The 17866-nt window shown below is 56.8% G+C and overlaps 1 protein-coding gene across 1 annotated transcript in view; it reads right to left on the bottom strand.

Moving 5' to 3' along the window:
• The window catches only part of KCNC1 (potassium voltage-gated channel subfamily C member 1), a 42627-nt gene that overhangs the window by 960 nt on the left and 23801 nt on the right, over window positions 1–17866 (bottom strand). Inside the window, exons 2-3 of the mRNA XM_052652739.1 lie at window positions 8415–9348; window positions 1265–1453 (exon numbers count right to left, since the gene is read on the bottom strand). Coding sequence (XP_052508699.1) covers window positions 1265–1453; window positions 8415–9348 — 1123 coding nt within the window. The remainder of the gene's footprint in view (window positions 1–1264; window positions 1454–8414; window positions 9349–17866) is intronic.

Consider the following 17866-nt stretch of genomic DNA (forward strand, 5'->3'; position numbering starts at 1 on the left):
GCGTGGTATGCCGCACTGGGGTCCATGGGCCCTCCAAGCAGGGCAAGGAAGCAGAGGCCAGCCTGGATCAGGAGAGCACACCAAGCACCAGAAGGACTTCCCCATCTCCATGTGGGCTGCCTCTCCTCTTCTGGGTTTGCCCTTTATTTTGAATTCTCTATTTTCTCCTCGCATATTATTGAACCATTTCAAATACTGGAGCAGTTGTGAATGGCCACCAGCTATACCAACTGTTGCTCTAAAAAGCCAACTATCTAGCCCAACCTGCTCACCCCAGTCAGCATGCAACCATCCTGTGTGAGCCTGTGAGCCGCTCCCCAACATGCATGAGCCGCCCAGCCAGCCCGCTGTGCCGAGTATGGCTTCCTCCACCTTCCAGGCCCTACCCAGTGTCCGGAGCCTGGATCCCTGGGGTGCGCTGAGCCCCCGCCCCAAACCTCTCCCCAGTCCATGCTCAAGCTCTATTGGAAGCCTTGTCCCCAGGAGGTCGGTTTACAAGGCAAGGGTCTGATCCAACCCTGACCACCACGGAGTTCCGCCTTCACCAACCACAAGGGGGCGCTGACCACACCTGGGGCCGCTAAATGGGTGCTGGGAGTGGAAGGGGCTGCACAGAGCCGTACGTAACCACCTCCTCTTGCTAGTTTCCTATCTGCCACTGGCAGTGTCCTGACTGGCACATACCTTACCTCTGCAAGGACGCTGACCTCACTGCCAAGCCTTTAAGCTATCTCTCTCATCATGACTGCCCCCCACCCCAACTGGTCTATGGATTCTCTTTAGAGAATGCCTCTTCCAGAACATGGATCTTGGGTGGCTAGGCCCACAAGGTCCCAGCCAGCCCATGCCTACCCTGTTGGTCTCCCCAGCCAAGGGACAGGGGAGATCACTTTGCCTTTCGGGTCTGACCTGCCATCTGCCAGAGTAGCCTGGGGGAAGTCGAGAACCTTCCCACGTCTCTGGGTAACCCTCTGCCTTGGGGGAACATAGTCGGCCAGCCTGTCCTCGAGTCCCCTCCTACCCCCAAGCTCAATTCCAACCCACAGCTGCGTGGACCTCAGGTTCTCTCTGCCAGCCTGCCGTCCCATTTGGGGAGGGTGGGACTCAGACCTCCGGGGGCCGACCCTGGGGCTCCTCCTGCTCCTTGCCCCCCTCAGTGTGCCTGCCTGCCCCTCAGCGCCCCTCACCCGCCGCCCCGCCCACCCCTGTGCAGGAGCGCGAGGCAGGCCTGCTGACGCAGAGCACCCCGGCCTCCTCTACATACCCTTTCTCACTCCTCCACCAGGTGGGCACGCGTACTCCCCAGTTGATAAGAGGAAGCAGGGTCCGTATCTCTCGCGGGTGCCCGAGCGCGTAAAAGGCAGGCCCTCATCGGGAGTGAGGGCCTGGTCTATGTGGGGGCAGTCTTCGTTCGCCAGCGCGGCCTTCGCCACCTCCCCATTCAGTTTGGAATCTTCAAACATATAAGCAGAAGCTATTGAGACACTGAAAACTGTTTAGTGCGGGGGGAGGGGGACAGGCCAGAGTGGGACATCAGCAAAGGGCAGCCCATGACTGAGGACAGAAAAGTGAGCGGGAGAGGCACAAGGCTGGAGGTCCCCAGCTCGTTCGGGCAGCCTTTGGGCTGCCCACAGTGCTGGGGAGGAGGGTTCCTGGGTTTGCTCAAAGTTTGCAAAAAGATGAGTTGGTGATGGGCCCAGCAAGCGCGGTGCTAAGGGGCCAGGCCCAACGTCCAAGGCAGGGCCGATGAGACAGGATGGTGTGGATGCGATCATGGGTAGAGGGCCAGACACAGAGCTCAGGGAGAAGACAGACAGACACGCAGAAACACTCCTGTCCAGAGTGGCAGCCTTTTCTGATCTCTCTGCTGCTGACCAGAGCCCGGCTGCCCCCTCCACATCCAGCTGTCTGCTCAGGCATCCCTGCGCCCCACCCAAACCCCAAGGGTCAACTCCACTCCAGGCCCTTATGGATCCTCTCTGGTCATTTGCTTTACGCTGTTCCCCCACCACACCCTATCTGATCACTCTATCCCACCCCCATATGGGCCTAATCCGATCACTCTCTATGCTCCATCACCCATACAGACTAGGCCTGGTCACGCAGTCTCCTGGTCCCCCATGCAGTTGACCACTCGATCAGCTCCCTCTCCGTACAGACTTAAGCTGGTCACTCAGTCCACTCCGATCACCACCCAGACCACGCCAGGGTCTTCCACCTCACTCTGCCTCAAGCAGGCCTCGTCAGCTTGCACAGGCGCAACAAGAATGCAGGCATGAGGCAGTGACAGCAGCCAGGGTTTGGGAGGGGCTCCCATTCCTCCGTCTCCTTTCGGCAGCATCCCCCGCAAAGCAGAGCAAATGGATGTGTAAAGACAACAGCGGCTGATGGACTCGGGTGGGAAAGACGAGTCTTGGCCTCTGCGGTAGCCTGAGAAGGAACCTGGGAAGAAGTTTGGGGGCGCATTTGGTGAGGGCGCAGCTCTGGCCAGAGCAGGGCGCTCCCCCAAATCCAAGAGCAGCATCGTGGATGCCTCTGGAGCTGGCAGAGAGGGCTCTGTCGGCCTCTGTCCCCACCCATCACTCTTGGGGACCCCTCCCCGGCTTTCTGCCCTCCAAGCAGACTCTTCCTGGTTAGGGTGGCACCGACTCAGTCCCCAGGGTGGACCCTGGTGGTGGTAGTGGTGGTTTAGTTGCTAAGTCATGTCCGACTCTTGTGACCGCATGGACTGTGTAGCCTACCAGGCTCCTCTGTCCATGGGATTTTCCAGGCAAGAATACTGGAGCGGGTTGCCATTTCCTTCTCCAGGGGATCTTCTCAACCCAAGAATCAAACCAGTGTCTCCTGCATTGCAGGCAGATTCTTCACCGACTGAGTTACCAGGGAAGCCTGCAGTTTCCTCAAAGACTTCCTCCAGGGTGAGAGCCTCAAGGGAAGACAGACCCAACATGGGTGTGACCACAGGGGGAGGCCCTCTGAAAGGCTAAAGAGGGGCAAAAAGCTGGAGAGAGTCTCCACTCGATTTGACCCTCTTCCGTGACCCTGTTCACATCATGTAACTACACGCAGAAGTGATCCTTCTCCGTGTGCACACACTCGGCGTGCCCGCGGGCGGGACCACCACCCGTGTACACATCATGTCACTACAAAGAGGCAGTCAGTCAAAAGAGAAATGGACCAATCAGGTTTATTCGTAAAGCAAATCCAAAAAAAAAAAAAATCCCATCATAATTTTGGAACTTAAAAAAAAAGTCTGTCGTACAAGATGGCAAAGCATTTCATGTACAGTGTGTTTCTTGACAAATCCCAGGGGCTTCAGTCCCCAATTCACTCTGAACCAGAAAGGCCAGTTACCAGGGTAACTCGGATACCACGTGACTGGGGTTGGGGCCTCTCTGGGGAACTGGGCACTGCCTAACACTGGGGGTGTGTCTGAGGGCACACAGGTACGCACACAGACCAGTCTGGCCCTGCTTCCCAGTCTGGCTGGCCCTCCCAATGGTCTCTGGGGAGAGGGGAATGAAGTTCAAGGGAGGAGGCAGTGGATAGGGGGACGGAAGTTGGAGCCCATAGTACCCTGTGCACATTTTCTTCTAGGGGAAAACAGCAAGTCCTACCAGGCAGCATCTCCACCTGGGGGAGAGCCAGAACTTGCGATCTCTCCACTGGCCATCGCCTGCCAGCAGAGGTATCTACCGCCTGCAGGGCTCACCCAGGGCTGGGTAGCCAAGCCTGAGACCCTCCATGTGACTCTGCCCCCCAGTGCCGTGCCCCTGCGGCAGCCAGCTCCCACAGCCTTTAGAGGACCTGAAGCTGAGGCTGGTTTCCCTGCAGGGGTCGGGCCAGGGGGCAGCTGAGGGGGCTGCCTGGGTGGGTGTGAGCCAGACCCCCTTCCCTTCTCAGAGCCTGCTTCTTCTCCCAAACACGTCCTCTGAGAAGAGGCCGAGCCTGGGCGGGAGTGTTTGGGTCCTGCTCTTTGAAGGAGCCAGCCTCCCTGGGCTGTGGGCTTATCTGTGATGTGGGGTGCTCTCAGAAACTGGGAACCATACTCTCCCTCCCCAACTCCAGAGGAGGGCTGGAAAAGAGACTGGCCAAGAAGTGGCCAGCTCACCAAACCTGGGGAACTCATGAAAAAAGCCAGAGGCGCCAGCTCACCCAAGAATGCCCCCTCATACCCCGACCTTGTCCTTTAGATGAGATGGTCACCAGGTCCCTCAGTTCCCACCTGCTCCCCAGAAGGCTGGGAGCCCTGCCCTCCCTGGCCCAGGGCCCCTTGGCCCCCACTAGACCCGAGGGCCTGCGATGATGAAATGGCAGCATGGGCAGCGTCTCACAAAGATGGCTTCCAGGCTTTGAAATGGGCTGAGAGAGATGAGTGTCCGCGAGAGGGTCATTTTTTTTTAAACTTTGGAGCAAGGAGAACCCGATGTCCGGCCCTGAGCCAGCAGGCTGGCTTGTGTGCCCTGGTCTCCGGGCACCACCAAGGTACTTACTGTTCACACCAGCAGCGGGCGCCGGGGGCGCACGCAGGGCTAGGGTGGGGCAGGTGGGGTGGCCGGGAATGTCCTTGGGTTTAGCCCCCCAGAGGGGGGCTGCCCAGCTGGGGGCTCAGGGTAAAAGCCCCAGGTTAACTGGGGACGGTCTGTGAGAGACACGAGCTGAGCACAATCACAAGAACCGGCACAAGTCATGCAACAGAACGAGGAGAGAGAGAGAAACACGATTAGTGGAGAGAGAGGGAGAGAGAGCATGTGAACAGCACAGAAAAGAACACCCAGCCCCGGCCTCAGAGCCCCTTGTTTCTCCGCACCTTGCCCCTAAGCCACCTGGGGGCCTCGCTGACCCCACTCAGGGCCCCCCCACTGCCCACCCTGGCCCTGCACCTGAGCAGATACTTGGTTAGCCCCTGCAGAGGGGCCCTGCCCACACCCTGCCTGGTCACCCCTGTCCCAATCCCGCCACCTCCCCTGCCCCGGGGGGTACACCACTTCCCACACCCACTGCAGCCAGCAGGCGAGACGTGGAGGGCCGGGGCAGGGGGCGCTTTGAACTCAGCTGCTCAGGGCAGACCCTGGAGGCTGCAGGGGCAGCTCTGTCCCAGCTCGGGGCAGACCCAGACGGGGGTGCTTTTCAGGACCTCGCTGTTGCCCTAGGTGCTGATGGACAGGAAGGGGGAGGTTTGGCCACCACCCGTCCCCTGTGCCAGCCCCCTGCTCACCTATGGTGGGACCCCACAGCCCCAGACGCAGCACCACAGAGGAGCAGCCCACATCACAGGAGCAGAGATGGACGAGACATACGTGAATGCACATGGCAGGACAGAGGGAGCACTCTGAACTGCCCAGAGCAGGGGGTCTGGGCCCCCGAATGCAGGTCGGGGAGGGACCCCCTTTCTGCGAGAGAAGCAGCTTCTCCTGGACTATCAACCCCAGTCCCTGACCATGGGGGTGCCATCCTGGCATCCTCCCATGAGACCCTACAACCCCTGCCGGGACAAACCCCCCAAACACTGGGGCCACGTCAGCCTTGGTACCGAGGATACCAGACACTCAACCTGAGGCTGCAGGAGAGACCAAGAAGGGGAGTGGAGGGGAGGGTGTCACTGGCATGACTGGGACGGCTTGCCTAAGTCCCAGGAATCTGACCCTGGGCAGGGAGTGCCCTCAGAGCCCAGCATGTTGCACTTTGCCCCAGCCCAGGTTCTAAAGGTAGAAATGGAGAATCCCAGGTCTCACTGGGCCAACTGACTGCCCTTGGGGTGGAGAAAGGTTGTCAAGGTTTTGGGGACTGCATCTCAGCTCTCAGTTCCTGCAGGGTCCAGCCCCTCATCACATTTGCCTTCCTCACTTCTGGCCTCCCCCGCACTCACTCACCAACACACCCCAACCCCATGCCCCTCAAGGAGCATAGCTGCAAGCAGAAAAGGAGGCCAACAGAAAGAGACTCGGGGATGCAGAGATAGGGAGACACCCCCTAAGGATCACACACTTATCCTTATCACTTGGGTGATAATTTGGTTCTCACACACCAGCTTTCAGAGGGAGGAGGGTTCTGGTGAGGGACCAGGCTCAGAGCAGGTCTGGGATGTCAAGACAGCACCCCTAGGAGCAATAAGAACTTGGGAAAGGGGAGGAGGCAGAGTGTGGGGGACGGGAGGGAGTGAGGCATCTGGGCCGCAGAGAGAAGGGCTCCAAGTACCTGGCTTAAGCCAGGGCAGTCTGGATCCCTGAGACCTGGGGCCAGGGCTGTCGTGGTGGTGGGGTGCAGGGGCTCTGGGAGGAGGGCACAGGCTTTGCGGGAAGAGGGCCTGTGTCCTGGGGCTAGCTGGTGTACATATCAGAACACACATCTGCACTCTGTGTGTGTGCGCATGCATGCATGTGTACACGTGTGTGTGCATGTGTGTGTGTGTGTGTGTGCATGCACACATGCCCTCAGCATATGGAGAGTGCTGGCACTGTGTGGGACTGAAGGATTTGTGCCCGACTGGAGTGAATCACTGGGGAGGATGGGACAGGGGGCCAAGGAGTGCTACGGTGATGCCACTCAGGCTCAACTCTTCCTGCTGAGGCCTGGAGTGAAGCTAGGGGCAAGGCCCACCCAGACCCTTGCCCAGAGCCCCAGGAATTTTCCTCGCTGTGACAGCGCTCCTGAGGTTGAACAGGAGGCCAAGATGATCCAAAGCAGAGAGGTGGGGCAGGGGCTTTCCACGGCCCATGCCTGGCTGGCTAAGCAGAAGCCATGCATTGGCCGAGGAGTCCAGCCCCACCCCAGGCCCTCCCATTCCAGCCTCTGAGACCCCTGTCCTGCTCCTGGCCCAGCCCAGAACACTAGCCACATTCCTCTCAGGTGTCTACAGGGATCCCAGGGAGTGGGAAGGGGTATGGGACCAGGTGAAGGGGCTAGAAAGACCTCAGACAGAGATGTGGACTTTGGGGGTACCACTCTGGGCAGAATAGCTATGGGATGAAGCCGGATGAGGAGGAGGATGGGGTGGTGGGCCAGAGAGTGGGGCATCAGGGAAGAAAGAATCAGTCAGCCACTGGGGAGGCCATTCAAACCAGGGGACAACTTGCTCCTCTAGGGCTGAGGGAGCCTGCAGCCCCTACCTCCTGCCCTGGGCACAGGGGTGTCTTCTGCAGACTACACACTACCTGTCACCCACTCAGCCTCCCTCGGCCCGGCACGCCTTCTGAGCGCAGCGTTGCCATGCTGTTCTGGGCCATTCATTCCCTTCAGCTCCCTGTGTCCACAGAATAAGTCGATGGTATTCCGTGGGTGGAGGTAGACTACGGGCTTTTTATCTTCGGACCAGAGCCCCATGAGCAACTTGATGTGCTGTGTGCAGGTTCTCATAAAACTGAGATAGTCCCATAACGAGCCACTAGCCATGGAATATGAGAATATATCCCACGGGGACTAGTATTGTTTCGTGGCCCCCCTCCCTCCTCCCTGACCCCCACTGAATTCACGGGAAAGTGGGCGTACACTGGTTGGGATGTCGTGTATTGCTGCTGCAGTCCCTACCGCCGGAAACAGGGAACACTCTCAGTGGGAGGTTGTTGCTGGTCTGAAGCGCTTTCGTCTAAGCTGCCCGGGTGGTGGCCCCCTCTAGTCCTTTGCTCACCAGCCGCTTCCATCAGAAAGAAGGCCACCGGAAACTCCCACTGGACCATCAACCCAAACAGACAACGTGAAAGCTCGAGTCACTCCAACAGGTTCCTAAAGATAAACGCTAAACTCTAGAGTGGTGGTAGAAGATGAGCTGGTTCCGCATGCTGTGGGGTGAGTAAGCTTGTTACGGAGGGCAAGAGGCGTCTCCGAGGACGCGCCTGGAGCTAGGCAGCCGGCATCGGAGCAGGAATGCTACTCGGCTATGGAGACAGGCTCTGCGGGGGGGTGAGAATCCTTGCTGCTGTCTCTGCAGGGACCTCCTGCCAGAGCCCAGGCACCATCCGTGCCACGTGCACTGCCCGAAGGGAGCCATGTAAAGACCAAATGGGCAGCTGTCTGGCGTTTCCCAATCACACCCACCCCACCCCGCCGTGACTCTGGGTCAGTGGCCTGAGTCAGCGACTCATGCCCAACTCCTGCCCATCGAGCAGCGGAGCCCCTGGGCTCCTGCCAAGAGAGTCCTCAGCAACCTCGCGGGCCGTGGCATCTCTTCAGAACCCCACGAGACCAGTGTGTCAACCTCCTCACCGGGGGCCACCAGTGAGGTTCTAGCAGGCTCTCGCCTCGTGAATTTGGCTGCCCAGCATCTCCCTGGGCCCCCAGACGCCACACCTCGAGACTGAGCGTGGGGTCCAGAGTCACCCACGGAACTAAGGAAGCAGTCTGACTGAATCTGGAGTCATCGCTACAGGGGGCAGAGGTGAAAGGTCAGATCGACATGCCTCTAAGCGGTTTCCTACCTGCTCTGTTAATTTCTAAAATCTCTTCCTGGGCCAGCGGGCATGTGTCACTCTGAGTACTGTGATGTGGAGAGTTTACGACAGATTTACAATAATTGGGAGATCCCAGCTGCGGTGGCCGCGGAATATGCTTCTTTTTTTTCTTTGGTAGTTTCTGCTTAGCCATGGCTAAGGAGTAATACATCCCAAAATTGTTCACGATGACGGGCACGGGCATGGCGATGGTCAGCACGCCCGCCAGCGCACACAGTGCTCCCACCAGCATGCCGGACCACGTCTGCGGGTACATGTCTCCGTAGCCCAGGGTCGTCATGGTGACCACAGCCCACCAGAAGCCGATGGGGATGTTCTTAAAGTGGGTGTGCTCACTGGCGCTGGGGTCATTGGGCTGAGCCCCTATCCTCTCGGCGTAGTAGATCATGGTGGCGAAGATCAGGACGCCCAGAGCCAGGAAGATGATGAGCAGTAAGAACTCATTGGTGCTGGCTCGTAGAGTGTGGCCCAAGACCCGGAGCCCCACGAAGTGGCGGGTCAGCTTGAAGATGCGCAGGATACGCACGAAGCGGACGACGCGCAGGAAGCCCAGCACATCCTTGGCAGCCTTAGAGGACAGGCCGCTCAGGCCCACCTCCAGGTAGAAGGGGAGGATGGCCACAAAGTCGATGATGTTGAGCGAGTTCTTGATGAACTCCACCTTGTTTGGGCAGAAGACCACGCGCATGAGGAACTCGAAGGTGAACCAGACCACGCAGACGCCCTCGGTGTAGGTGAGGAAGGCCTCCGTCTCCGCCTCCCGGTAGTGGCGCACTTGCGTGCCGTTCCGCGCGCTCTCGATCTCCGTCTTGTTCACGATGGGGTTGAAGCGCTCGTGGGTCTCCAGGCAGAAGGTAGTGATGGAGACCAGGATGAAGAACAGGGAGGCAAAGGCCACATACTGTGGAGGAGAAACACACAGTGTCAGAGGGGAGGCCCTACCCCCAAAGCAGAGAGACTGGGTACCTCTGGGCCAGGTCCAGTCTGGGGCCAGGCGGGGCAAGATGCCTGCAGGACGCCCCTTCTGACACGGGCCAGGCAGGCAGGCCACCGTCCCCTCTTCAGAGCGTGGAGTATGGGGTTAAGAGACCTGAAGGGTGAAGAGGCTGTGGCGGAGATTTCGCTGTCTTGACAAATGCCTTTCCTTTCTTCCTGGATGAGTGGCTAGACCATAATTTCCCAGCCTGCCCTCCAGGCTGGGCGGGGTCATATGACTGGTCTCAGGCCAGTGCACAAAAGGGTGTGCGTGAAGGCCCACCCTGGCTCACAAAACCTTCCTGCTCAACCTTTCATGCCCTCTCTCTTTCCCTGATTGCCAGTCAAATGCTGAAGCCCAAGGAAGCCAGCAGGGCCACCATAAGTAGCTGGGTCCCTGGAAAGACACCTACCAAATACACGGGTGGGAAATGAACTTCTACTTTGTTGAGACGTTGCACTCTAGATGTGATTTATTAAAGCATTTAGTACCCCACGCCACCACTGATAAAAGTGACCTAGGTGGCTGAGGCTGAGGTTGGCAAAGAAAGGAGGGCAGGGAAGCTATGGTGGAGCCAGGCCCCACAAAGGCCACATTTCCCACCTTTCTTCCATCCCTAGGCTAGGCTGTTCACTCTCTTTTTCATGGACCTGTACCGCATGCAGGCAGTCTCTTCATATTCTATCCTATGTTGAATTGCAAAAGATGTATCTTCCCCAAGGCCTCACACAACTCCTTTACCCAGTTCTCTCTATTGTCCCAGGAACTCACATCGTGTATTGGAAGTGAGTTACCCATCCTGGCGATACAGAAATAAAGACTAAATAGTCATTTGTCAGAGATACTGGGTTGAAGATTCAGGCATAAGGAGAATGGGACCAGGGGTCCTCAAATGCACCATAAACCATACAGATGGCTTTGCTCCTGCTGCGGCCGGCTGGCCCCAGGGGAAGTGGGTGGGTGGGAGGAAGGAAGAAGCTGCTGGGGAACTAAGGTTTTCCAAACATACGTGGGTGCCTGGTCCTTTCAGATCCCCCGCCCGGGTGAGAAGGAAATGGCCAGGATAACCCAGTCTGTCCAGAATGGCCTGCTGTGGCCCTGCCCCCTGAGAGAGGTTCAGGAGACCTTGTGGTTTGGTTCGGTCACTCTCACCCCCATCTGATGACCCACTGGGCTCCTCTAGCCACAAGCAAACATGGGTACCCTAGGAAAGAAAATCAAGCAGCTGTCAGAGTTTCAAACCTTCCCTCTCAGACTGAATTCCAGACAAGGGCTCTTCTTACAGCCTCCAGTGTGGGATCATGGAACTTTAACACTGCCCTTGGTAGATGAACCCTGGCCAGGGGATTCTTCCCCAGGAACCCAGCCTTCATGTTCCTGCTGCTTCCCTCCCCTCTGGACTCCCCTCCTCCCAGCCTGTCAAGACAGACCATGAACAGCATAAGGCCTTCTCCCTGGACGCGGATCTGGGCTACAGACTAGAATGGGTGGCAAGTTCATTCTCCAGAGCTGCCTTCACAGAAAACTTCAAGGAGTGCCAAGGTGCCACTCTTTATCTGCCACAAGAGGCAGCCGTGCTGCTTCTAGTAATTTCTTTGGTTTGTATTGACGTAGCTCCCCACTCGGTGGTGACCCTGTCTGGGTCGACCGTGGCCATCCTGACACCCAACCTAGCACAGATCTAGAAATGAAGAACTGTGTGGACCTTCAAAGACACATTCCAGGTTGACAGAAAGGGAGAGGAGAGGGGAAGGGACAAAGTCAGCATTTTAGAATACCAGAGTAAGAGCAGCCTTCAGAGATGATCTGGTCCAAGACACTGCATGCTATAAATGGAAGTCTGGGGCACAGAAACAGGAAACGATCTACCCAAGCCGCTCATCATGGCATGCTGGCTCCTGCTGGCTTTAGAGAGTCATGCAATTTTTAAAAACTTGATACTTGACTACTATCGAGTGTGACCCTCTGCCTTCTTCCTTCCATCCATCCTTCCTTCTTCCCTTTCTTTGTTTCTTCCTTTCTTTATCCCTTTAACCCACTCATCCTTCCTTCTACCCTCTCTCCCTCCTTTTTATCCACATATTCATTTATCCTTCTTTTCTCCCTTCTTCTATCCCTTCCTTTGCTCCTCCTCCCTTCTCTCCCTCTTTTCCATCTGACATGCATTTATTCATTTGTCTCTTCCTTCTCTCTTTTTCCTTCCTCCCTCCCTTCCTTCCTTCCACCTACCCATCTATCTACCTGTCCATCCATCCACCCATGCATACTTTTTCCTTCCATTCCTCACCGAGCGCCAGGCTATGCCCAGCACAGAGCGCAATAAGACCTCAGCCCTGCCCCCAGGGAGCCCCCTGCACAGCTGAAGATAAAGGACACACACAGAGACAAGTAAAATGCAGTGGGTTGAAAAGATGAGCCCCCATCAGCCCTGTGAAGTACATGGGGTTTGGACACGATGGGGACAGTGCGGGGACTTAAGCCAGGTTTTCCGACTCTGGAAATAGCACTTTAAGGGTCCAGATAGTGCTGACCTGGGACAACACAGGGGCAGGCCAGGAAAGCAAACTGGAAGCCACTGGAAGAGGTCACCAACTCTGATCCAGGTTCATCCAGCTCCAGCACTTTTTCCTTTAGCAGTTGTCAAAGCTCTTGGAGCCAAGAACATTTCCCCAAATGCTGGGTATTTGGCCTCAGATTCCCTCTGAAGGGCCCCGTCTTAGAGCCTGGAATTCACAGCCCAGACTCCCAGGGCCAGGTCATGTTCCTGCCCTGGTCTTTTTGAGAGAGGAGAGGAACATGGACACTGTGAGTTTCTAAACGATGCTGAGAGGCTGGGCCTGCTGCACCTCTGGGCTCCTGATCCCGGCCAGTGGTGGAAGGCAGGAGGCGCTGCCTCTCCTCTCTGCTCCATCAGCCATGGCATCCCCTTCTTAAATCATCCCACAGTTGTCCTCCTCTGTCCCCTCCATGCACATGGGACTCTCTCCCAATGGGGTCACTGCCATAAAGGCCAGCATACGGTAGGCTTCAATCTCAGCCACGAGTACAGCATCCACCCAGTTATCAGAGGGGGCAACCACTGGAATCCCAGCTCTCTGCTTGGCCATCTGGCCACAGAGAAAAGGCCTGACTTCTCAGCCTAGCCTGTGAGGCTCCCTGTGCCCTGACCGCATTGACTTCCCAGGGACCTCTCCCTGCAAGCACCCAACATTCTTGCCACATGCAACCCTCTGCCATTTCTGACCTTCCGTCTCGGTGTCTCTGCACCTGCTGCCCTTTCCTCCAGGGTGTTCCTGCTGATCTCCACGTGGAAAAACCCATCTACCCATCAGTGCCCCACTAAGTAGCCCTTCTCCTGGGACACCTCTCTCGGGGAGACTTCTTCTTGGCCCTGAGGCCCTTAGGAGGCAGCAAATGAAGTCCCCCCACCCCACTGCCCAAGGAGCCTCTAAATTTCCCCCAGGGAGGCAGCGAGGCTGTCTCCAACTTGTGCTCATTAGTGCTTGGGGAGCCTCACAGGAACAGCCCAGAGAGGGCACTGATGTCCCTGGGGGCTTCTCACTTCCTCCCAGGTGCCCTCAAAGGCCCTCAGAGCTCTACACCCATTGGCTCTTCTTGAACAACAGGTCTTGACAGGAAAACTGAGGCCTAGGAAGCAATCAGGTCTTCTGAAATTAGGATAGACAAAGCCTGGGTTCTCAGGGATCAATGGCCATCCCTTTCAGGTTCTTTCCTCTCTGGGCCCCAGTGACCAAGGAGTGGGGGTGCCAGGGTGGGCAGCAGCGATCAGCCTTAGAGTCAGATACTAGCTGGGGAGGTGGAAGTCAGGCTTCCTAGGCTCTGCTGCTGGCACCTAGTCCCTTATCACAGGCAGGGCCCCAGCAACATCTGGGTCCAAGTGGGCCCTTCGGATCACTGTGGAGAAAAGCGCCCCAGCTTGCTCAGACTGCCACAATCTCCTAAGCCTAGCGACTAGCAAGTCAGCCCAGTGCATCAAAGCCAAAGCAAGAGCCCATGGCCAAGCAAGTTCCTAGTGCCCTCCCGCCCATCCTCGGGGAAGCTGAGCCAGGAAGGAGAGAGGAGAAGCTGTCTAAGATAAAGGCCTGGGGCTTCCCTGGTGGTCTAGCCATTAAGAATCTGCCTGCCAATGCAGGGACGCGGGTTTGATCCCTGGTTGGGGAAGGTCTCACATGCCGTGGCAACTGAGACTGTTCACCACAGCTACGGAGCCTGTGCTCTAGAGCCCACGAGCTGCAACTGCCGAAGCCCACACGCCCCACAGCCTGTGCTCTGCAACAAGAAGGGCCGCTGTAAGGAGAAGCCCGAGCGAAGAAGAGCAGCCCCGACTCGCCACAACTAGAGAAAGCCCGTGCACAGTAACAAAGACCCAGTACATCCATTTAAAAAAAAAAAAAAAGAAGCTAAAAGGCCTACTGTGCACCTTTAACCTTCCCACAGAGCTGGTGAGACAGGTGGTTGTACCATATTGTGCCAAAAAGGAAACGGAGAGGTTCAGGGACTAAACCAAGGTTTAAGGCTAGTGATGAAGCTGAGGCTTGGACCCAAGCTGATCTGGCTCCACTGTCTAAGCTCTGTCCACCACCAGAGATGCCAAAGCTTTGGGGGCTAAAAACACAGCTCTGTGCACTAGGGAGCCGGCCCTGATGGGGTCCGGATGGCTCAGTCTTGGAGCTTGACACCCATAGCTCGGACTCCCTGAGGTCAGGTTATGTCTGTCCCCAGTGAGAGAGAGAACCAGCATACCTGAATCCACAGGCTGGAGCCCAGAATGCCTGAAATGGTCTTGGGCCTCAGTGCCCAGTGCTCGCTAGTGCCTGGGGTGGGGAGGCTGCCCCATCTTGCTTGGGGAATCAATGCCGACAGCAGCCTCAGATGGCCCAGCCTGCATCTCTATCTGGCCCACCGCGTTCTGGCAGACCCAGAGAGGGCAGGCTGAGAGACGACCACAACTTGTTCAGGGAGCTCAGCCAGAGGGACAGGGTGGATGCACAAGGATGGGGAGTTCCCAGAATCAGCTGACCCCTGGCAGGGAGGGAACCTCTGCCTGGCAGGCCCAGGCAGTGAGCCTTAGGAGCTGTCCCTGCGGCCCCCTGGGCTGGCACACAGAGTCCAAGCTATGGGTGTCAAGCTCCCAAGATCGAGTCATCCAGACACAGTTAAGGCCGGCTCCCTTGTGCACAGAGCTGTGTTTTTAGCCCCCAAAGCTGGCTGGAATATAGGAGCTGCCGTCAAGGGCTGGGCACCTGAGGACGGTCACCCCCAGACACACACTGCTGCCCAGAGTAGGCACCTGACCCATTACCTAAGCACACACCTGTGACGAGTGACCACACAAACTACAGCCCAGGGTCCTGACCACACACACACAGAAAACACAGGGCAGACGGATTGTACTGGAACACGTCACTGCCCATCGGGCACGAGCACCCAGGCGCTGTGTCATGAGGCACACACCCACACAGCCCCCACACTCCCTCTGCGTATACACTCAGAGCACACGGATGGTCACCACACAGCATGCCTCCTACAAACACCCCGAACGCCGGGCGTCGCTGCACAGCTGGCCCCTCCTCTGCCCGCCTCACCCCCGCTGGGTGTGACTGACTCAATGTCTGACTCTCCCACAGGATGGCAGTCCCAGCCCGCCTCAGCCTCCCCAGCCTTCCCTGATGCCCTCAGCCTGCCTCCCTGCCCAGACTCCTGATTTCTTATCCCTAGACCTGCCTGTCACCCACCAATTCCTGATTTCCTGCCATTTGCCAGACCCTATCCTTTCTCCCCAGCCCTCTCCAGCAGCAGTGGCTATATGCCCCCACATCGAGGACCCAGACCAGCTGGAGGGCCGACCCTCCTGAGCGTCTAGTCTAACAGGCGGCCACAAAGGGAGCTTTGCCTGGCAGCCCAGGGCCAGCCGTCACCCAGTCTGGCCGCACCTCAGAGGTTACTCTGAGAAATTTCAAGACAGTGCAGGCAATATTGCCTGATAAGGCAGCATAAACCCAAACTGGTAGTTCTGGCTTTTCTTCTTTCTTTTTTTCAGAATCACAAACTGTGAGAGACCCACCAATTGTGTTCTAGAAAGAGGTAGCCATGGCAACAGAGAGAGGCATCCTGTTTCTATGGTAACCAGGGTGGTGAGACTGTTGGCTGTAAAGTCAGACAAACCTACTAACGATCTGTTGACTTAAGAAGATGTTTTATAAATCACCAAGTTATTTTTATCGTAACCCCACCCCTAAAACTATAAATCAGAAAGGCAATTTACTATCTATTAAAATGACCAAGATGTGCTGTGACTTTCATTATAAATTATTTATATCACAGTCATCTTTAGAAAATTGTGCTTGTCTTTCAGAACTGTTCAGGGGTTCACCGTGGGGAATCTGTGTTCTTGCAGTTTGGCATTCCAGAAGTAAGGCCATGGTTGTGATGTGGTGCATGGGGCAACATGCTGATCTGGCCATTCCCTCGCTGTGTGACCTTGGCAGATCACCTCCCCTCTCTGAGCCTCAGTTTCATCTTGGTACAGTAGGGCTGGACTTGGTCACTTCTGAGGATACTGACACTGGGCAAGGCTCCGGCCAGTGGGATTAATCAGGGGAGCCCTGGCTGGTGTCCAGGCGCCAAGCCCCTAGAGGCGTCAGGTCAGTTTTTCTGCCTAATTAAATCTGCCCAGCAGGGGTGTGCTGCGTTTAAGTTAATCCATGCGGAGTCAGTGATGCAGAGCAAGCGGGATGGCCAATTGGCCTAAATAAATTGTCAGTTGAGTTGAGTTTGGAAACTGAATTAGGCTTGTCTGGACTTCCTTGGGCTGGGCATGCCCACACTGTGCTGGCCTAGCTGAGGGCTCTGAGGGGGACAGGAGGCTCTTTGGGGTCCATCTCCTTTTTGGTCCATTAATAAATGCCTCCACTATGAATGCCCAGTCAGAGGCCTGGCTGCATCCTGAGTGCTCTGTCCAGCATCCGCATTCCAGCCCTGGTCCTTCTCACTGATCCTGCCCTCTTGGCACCCAGTTCAGGGATCAGCAGGCAGGAGATGCTTCCCATTGTACTATACATCTGACTTGTCAAAGGAGGCAGCCGCTGGAGCAAAAACGGCTGGACCTCGAGGTGAGACCAGCTTGAGTTTGGAGCCTGGCCCGGCTGGTGACCTTGGACAGCACCCCTTTCTGAGCCTTCATTCCTGGACAGGGAGCGGGTAGATAATATCCCCTGCCTCTGGGTGGCTGTGATTAAGAAGAAACAGCACACAGAAAGAAAGAAGGAGGTGTCTGAACGCGCTGCTTCAGTCCCCATGAACCAGAGGTGGACCTCTCCCACCTCTGGCCCTCTCCCATCAAAATAGCACCTGCAGCATCAGAGCACGTCGGATGTAAAAGCTGAGAATCTTATGGTCAGGGAATCGCTGAGTTGGAGGCACCTGGGAGACTCAGGCGGACCTGCCCCCCCGCCCCCACTCCCATCACAAAACAGCACCCTGGTCCTTCAGAGATTCACCCCATGCCCACGCTCAGCCATACGACACAAGTGAGGACGAGTCCACACTCCTGCCCAAGCCTGCCCATCGGAGGTCAGCCCTGGCCCCTGAGGACAAGGGAGCCATGTTTCCTGAGAGACGGGCAGGACAGGGTCAGCGAGAACTTTCTGGATTTAGCAACAAGGAGAACTTAGGGGGAAGGCTAACCCAGAGCCCCCAGAAGCATGAAGGGAAAGCAGGGAGTAAGAGGCCCTCTCTGGGTCGTTTGGTATAGCACAAAGGAGCCAGGGGTGGGTAGAGGCCACTATGCTGGGGAAGCAGGACTGAGCAGAGACTCAAATGCAGAGTCCTGGGCTGCACACACAGCAGTGGGCAGGGCTGGACATTTATCTTTAATCTATGTCTTCTGTGGCTCTGATGCTGCCAGCCCCGTCCTGGACTTTGGGATCCACGAGGCCAATGAGACCCAAGTGCCCGGTAGCTCTGATGCACAAGGGACCTCTTCAGCCTGAGACCACACTGGGGGCTGGGAAGCAGGTGGCATGGTAGAAGGGAGAGAGTCCCGGGCTTGACTTCTGAGACCTGAGTTCAAATCCCAGCTCTGCCACTGGCTGTGTGAGGGCAGGCAAGTCACTTTGCAGAGGCTCAATCCCATCCTTCTTCAAATGGGGACAATCATAAGAATAATAACATGCCCCAGGAAGCAAGGCACAAGGAGGCACCTGGGGAAAGGCCGAGTGTCTAGGGCTTTCCCAGATCCAGGGTGGAATTCCAGGGCAGGGAGAAACCCCAAGACTGCCAGTTCCCTTGCACACTGGTATTCCAGGAGCTGGGCCAAGGCTTCCCTCCACAAAAATCCAAACACAGCATTTTGGGTTTTTTCCACCCAAATTGTTGGGGGTGGGGGAGTGATTGCAAGGAACAGCAGCAACAGCTAAAGGGA

This window comes from Budorcas taxicolor, chromosome 15 (genome assembly GCF_023091745.1).
Source record: "Budorcas taxicolor isolate Tak-1 chromosome 15, Takin1.1, whole genome shotgun sequence".
NCBI lineage: Eukaryota > Metazoa > Chordata > Mammalia > Artiodactyla > Bovidae > Budorcas > Budorcas taxicolor.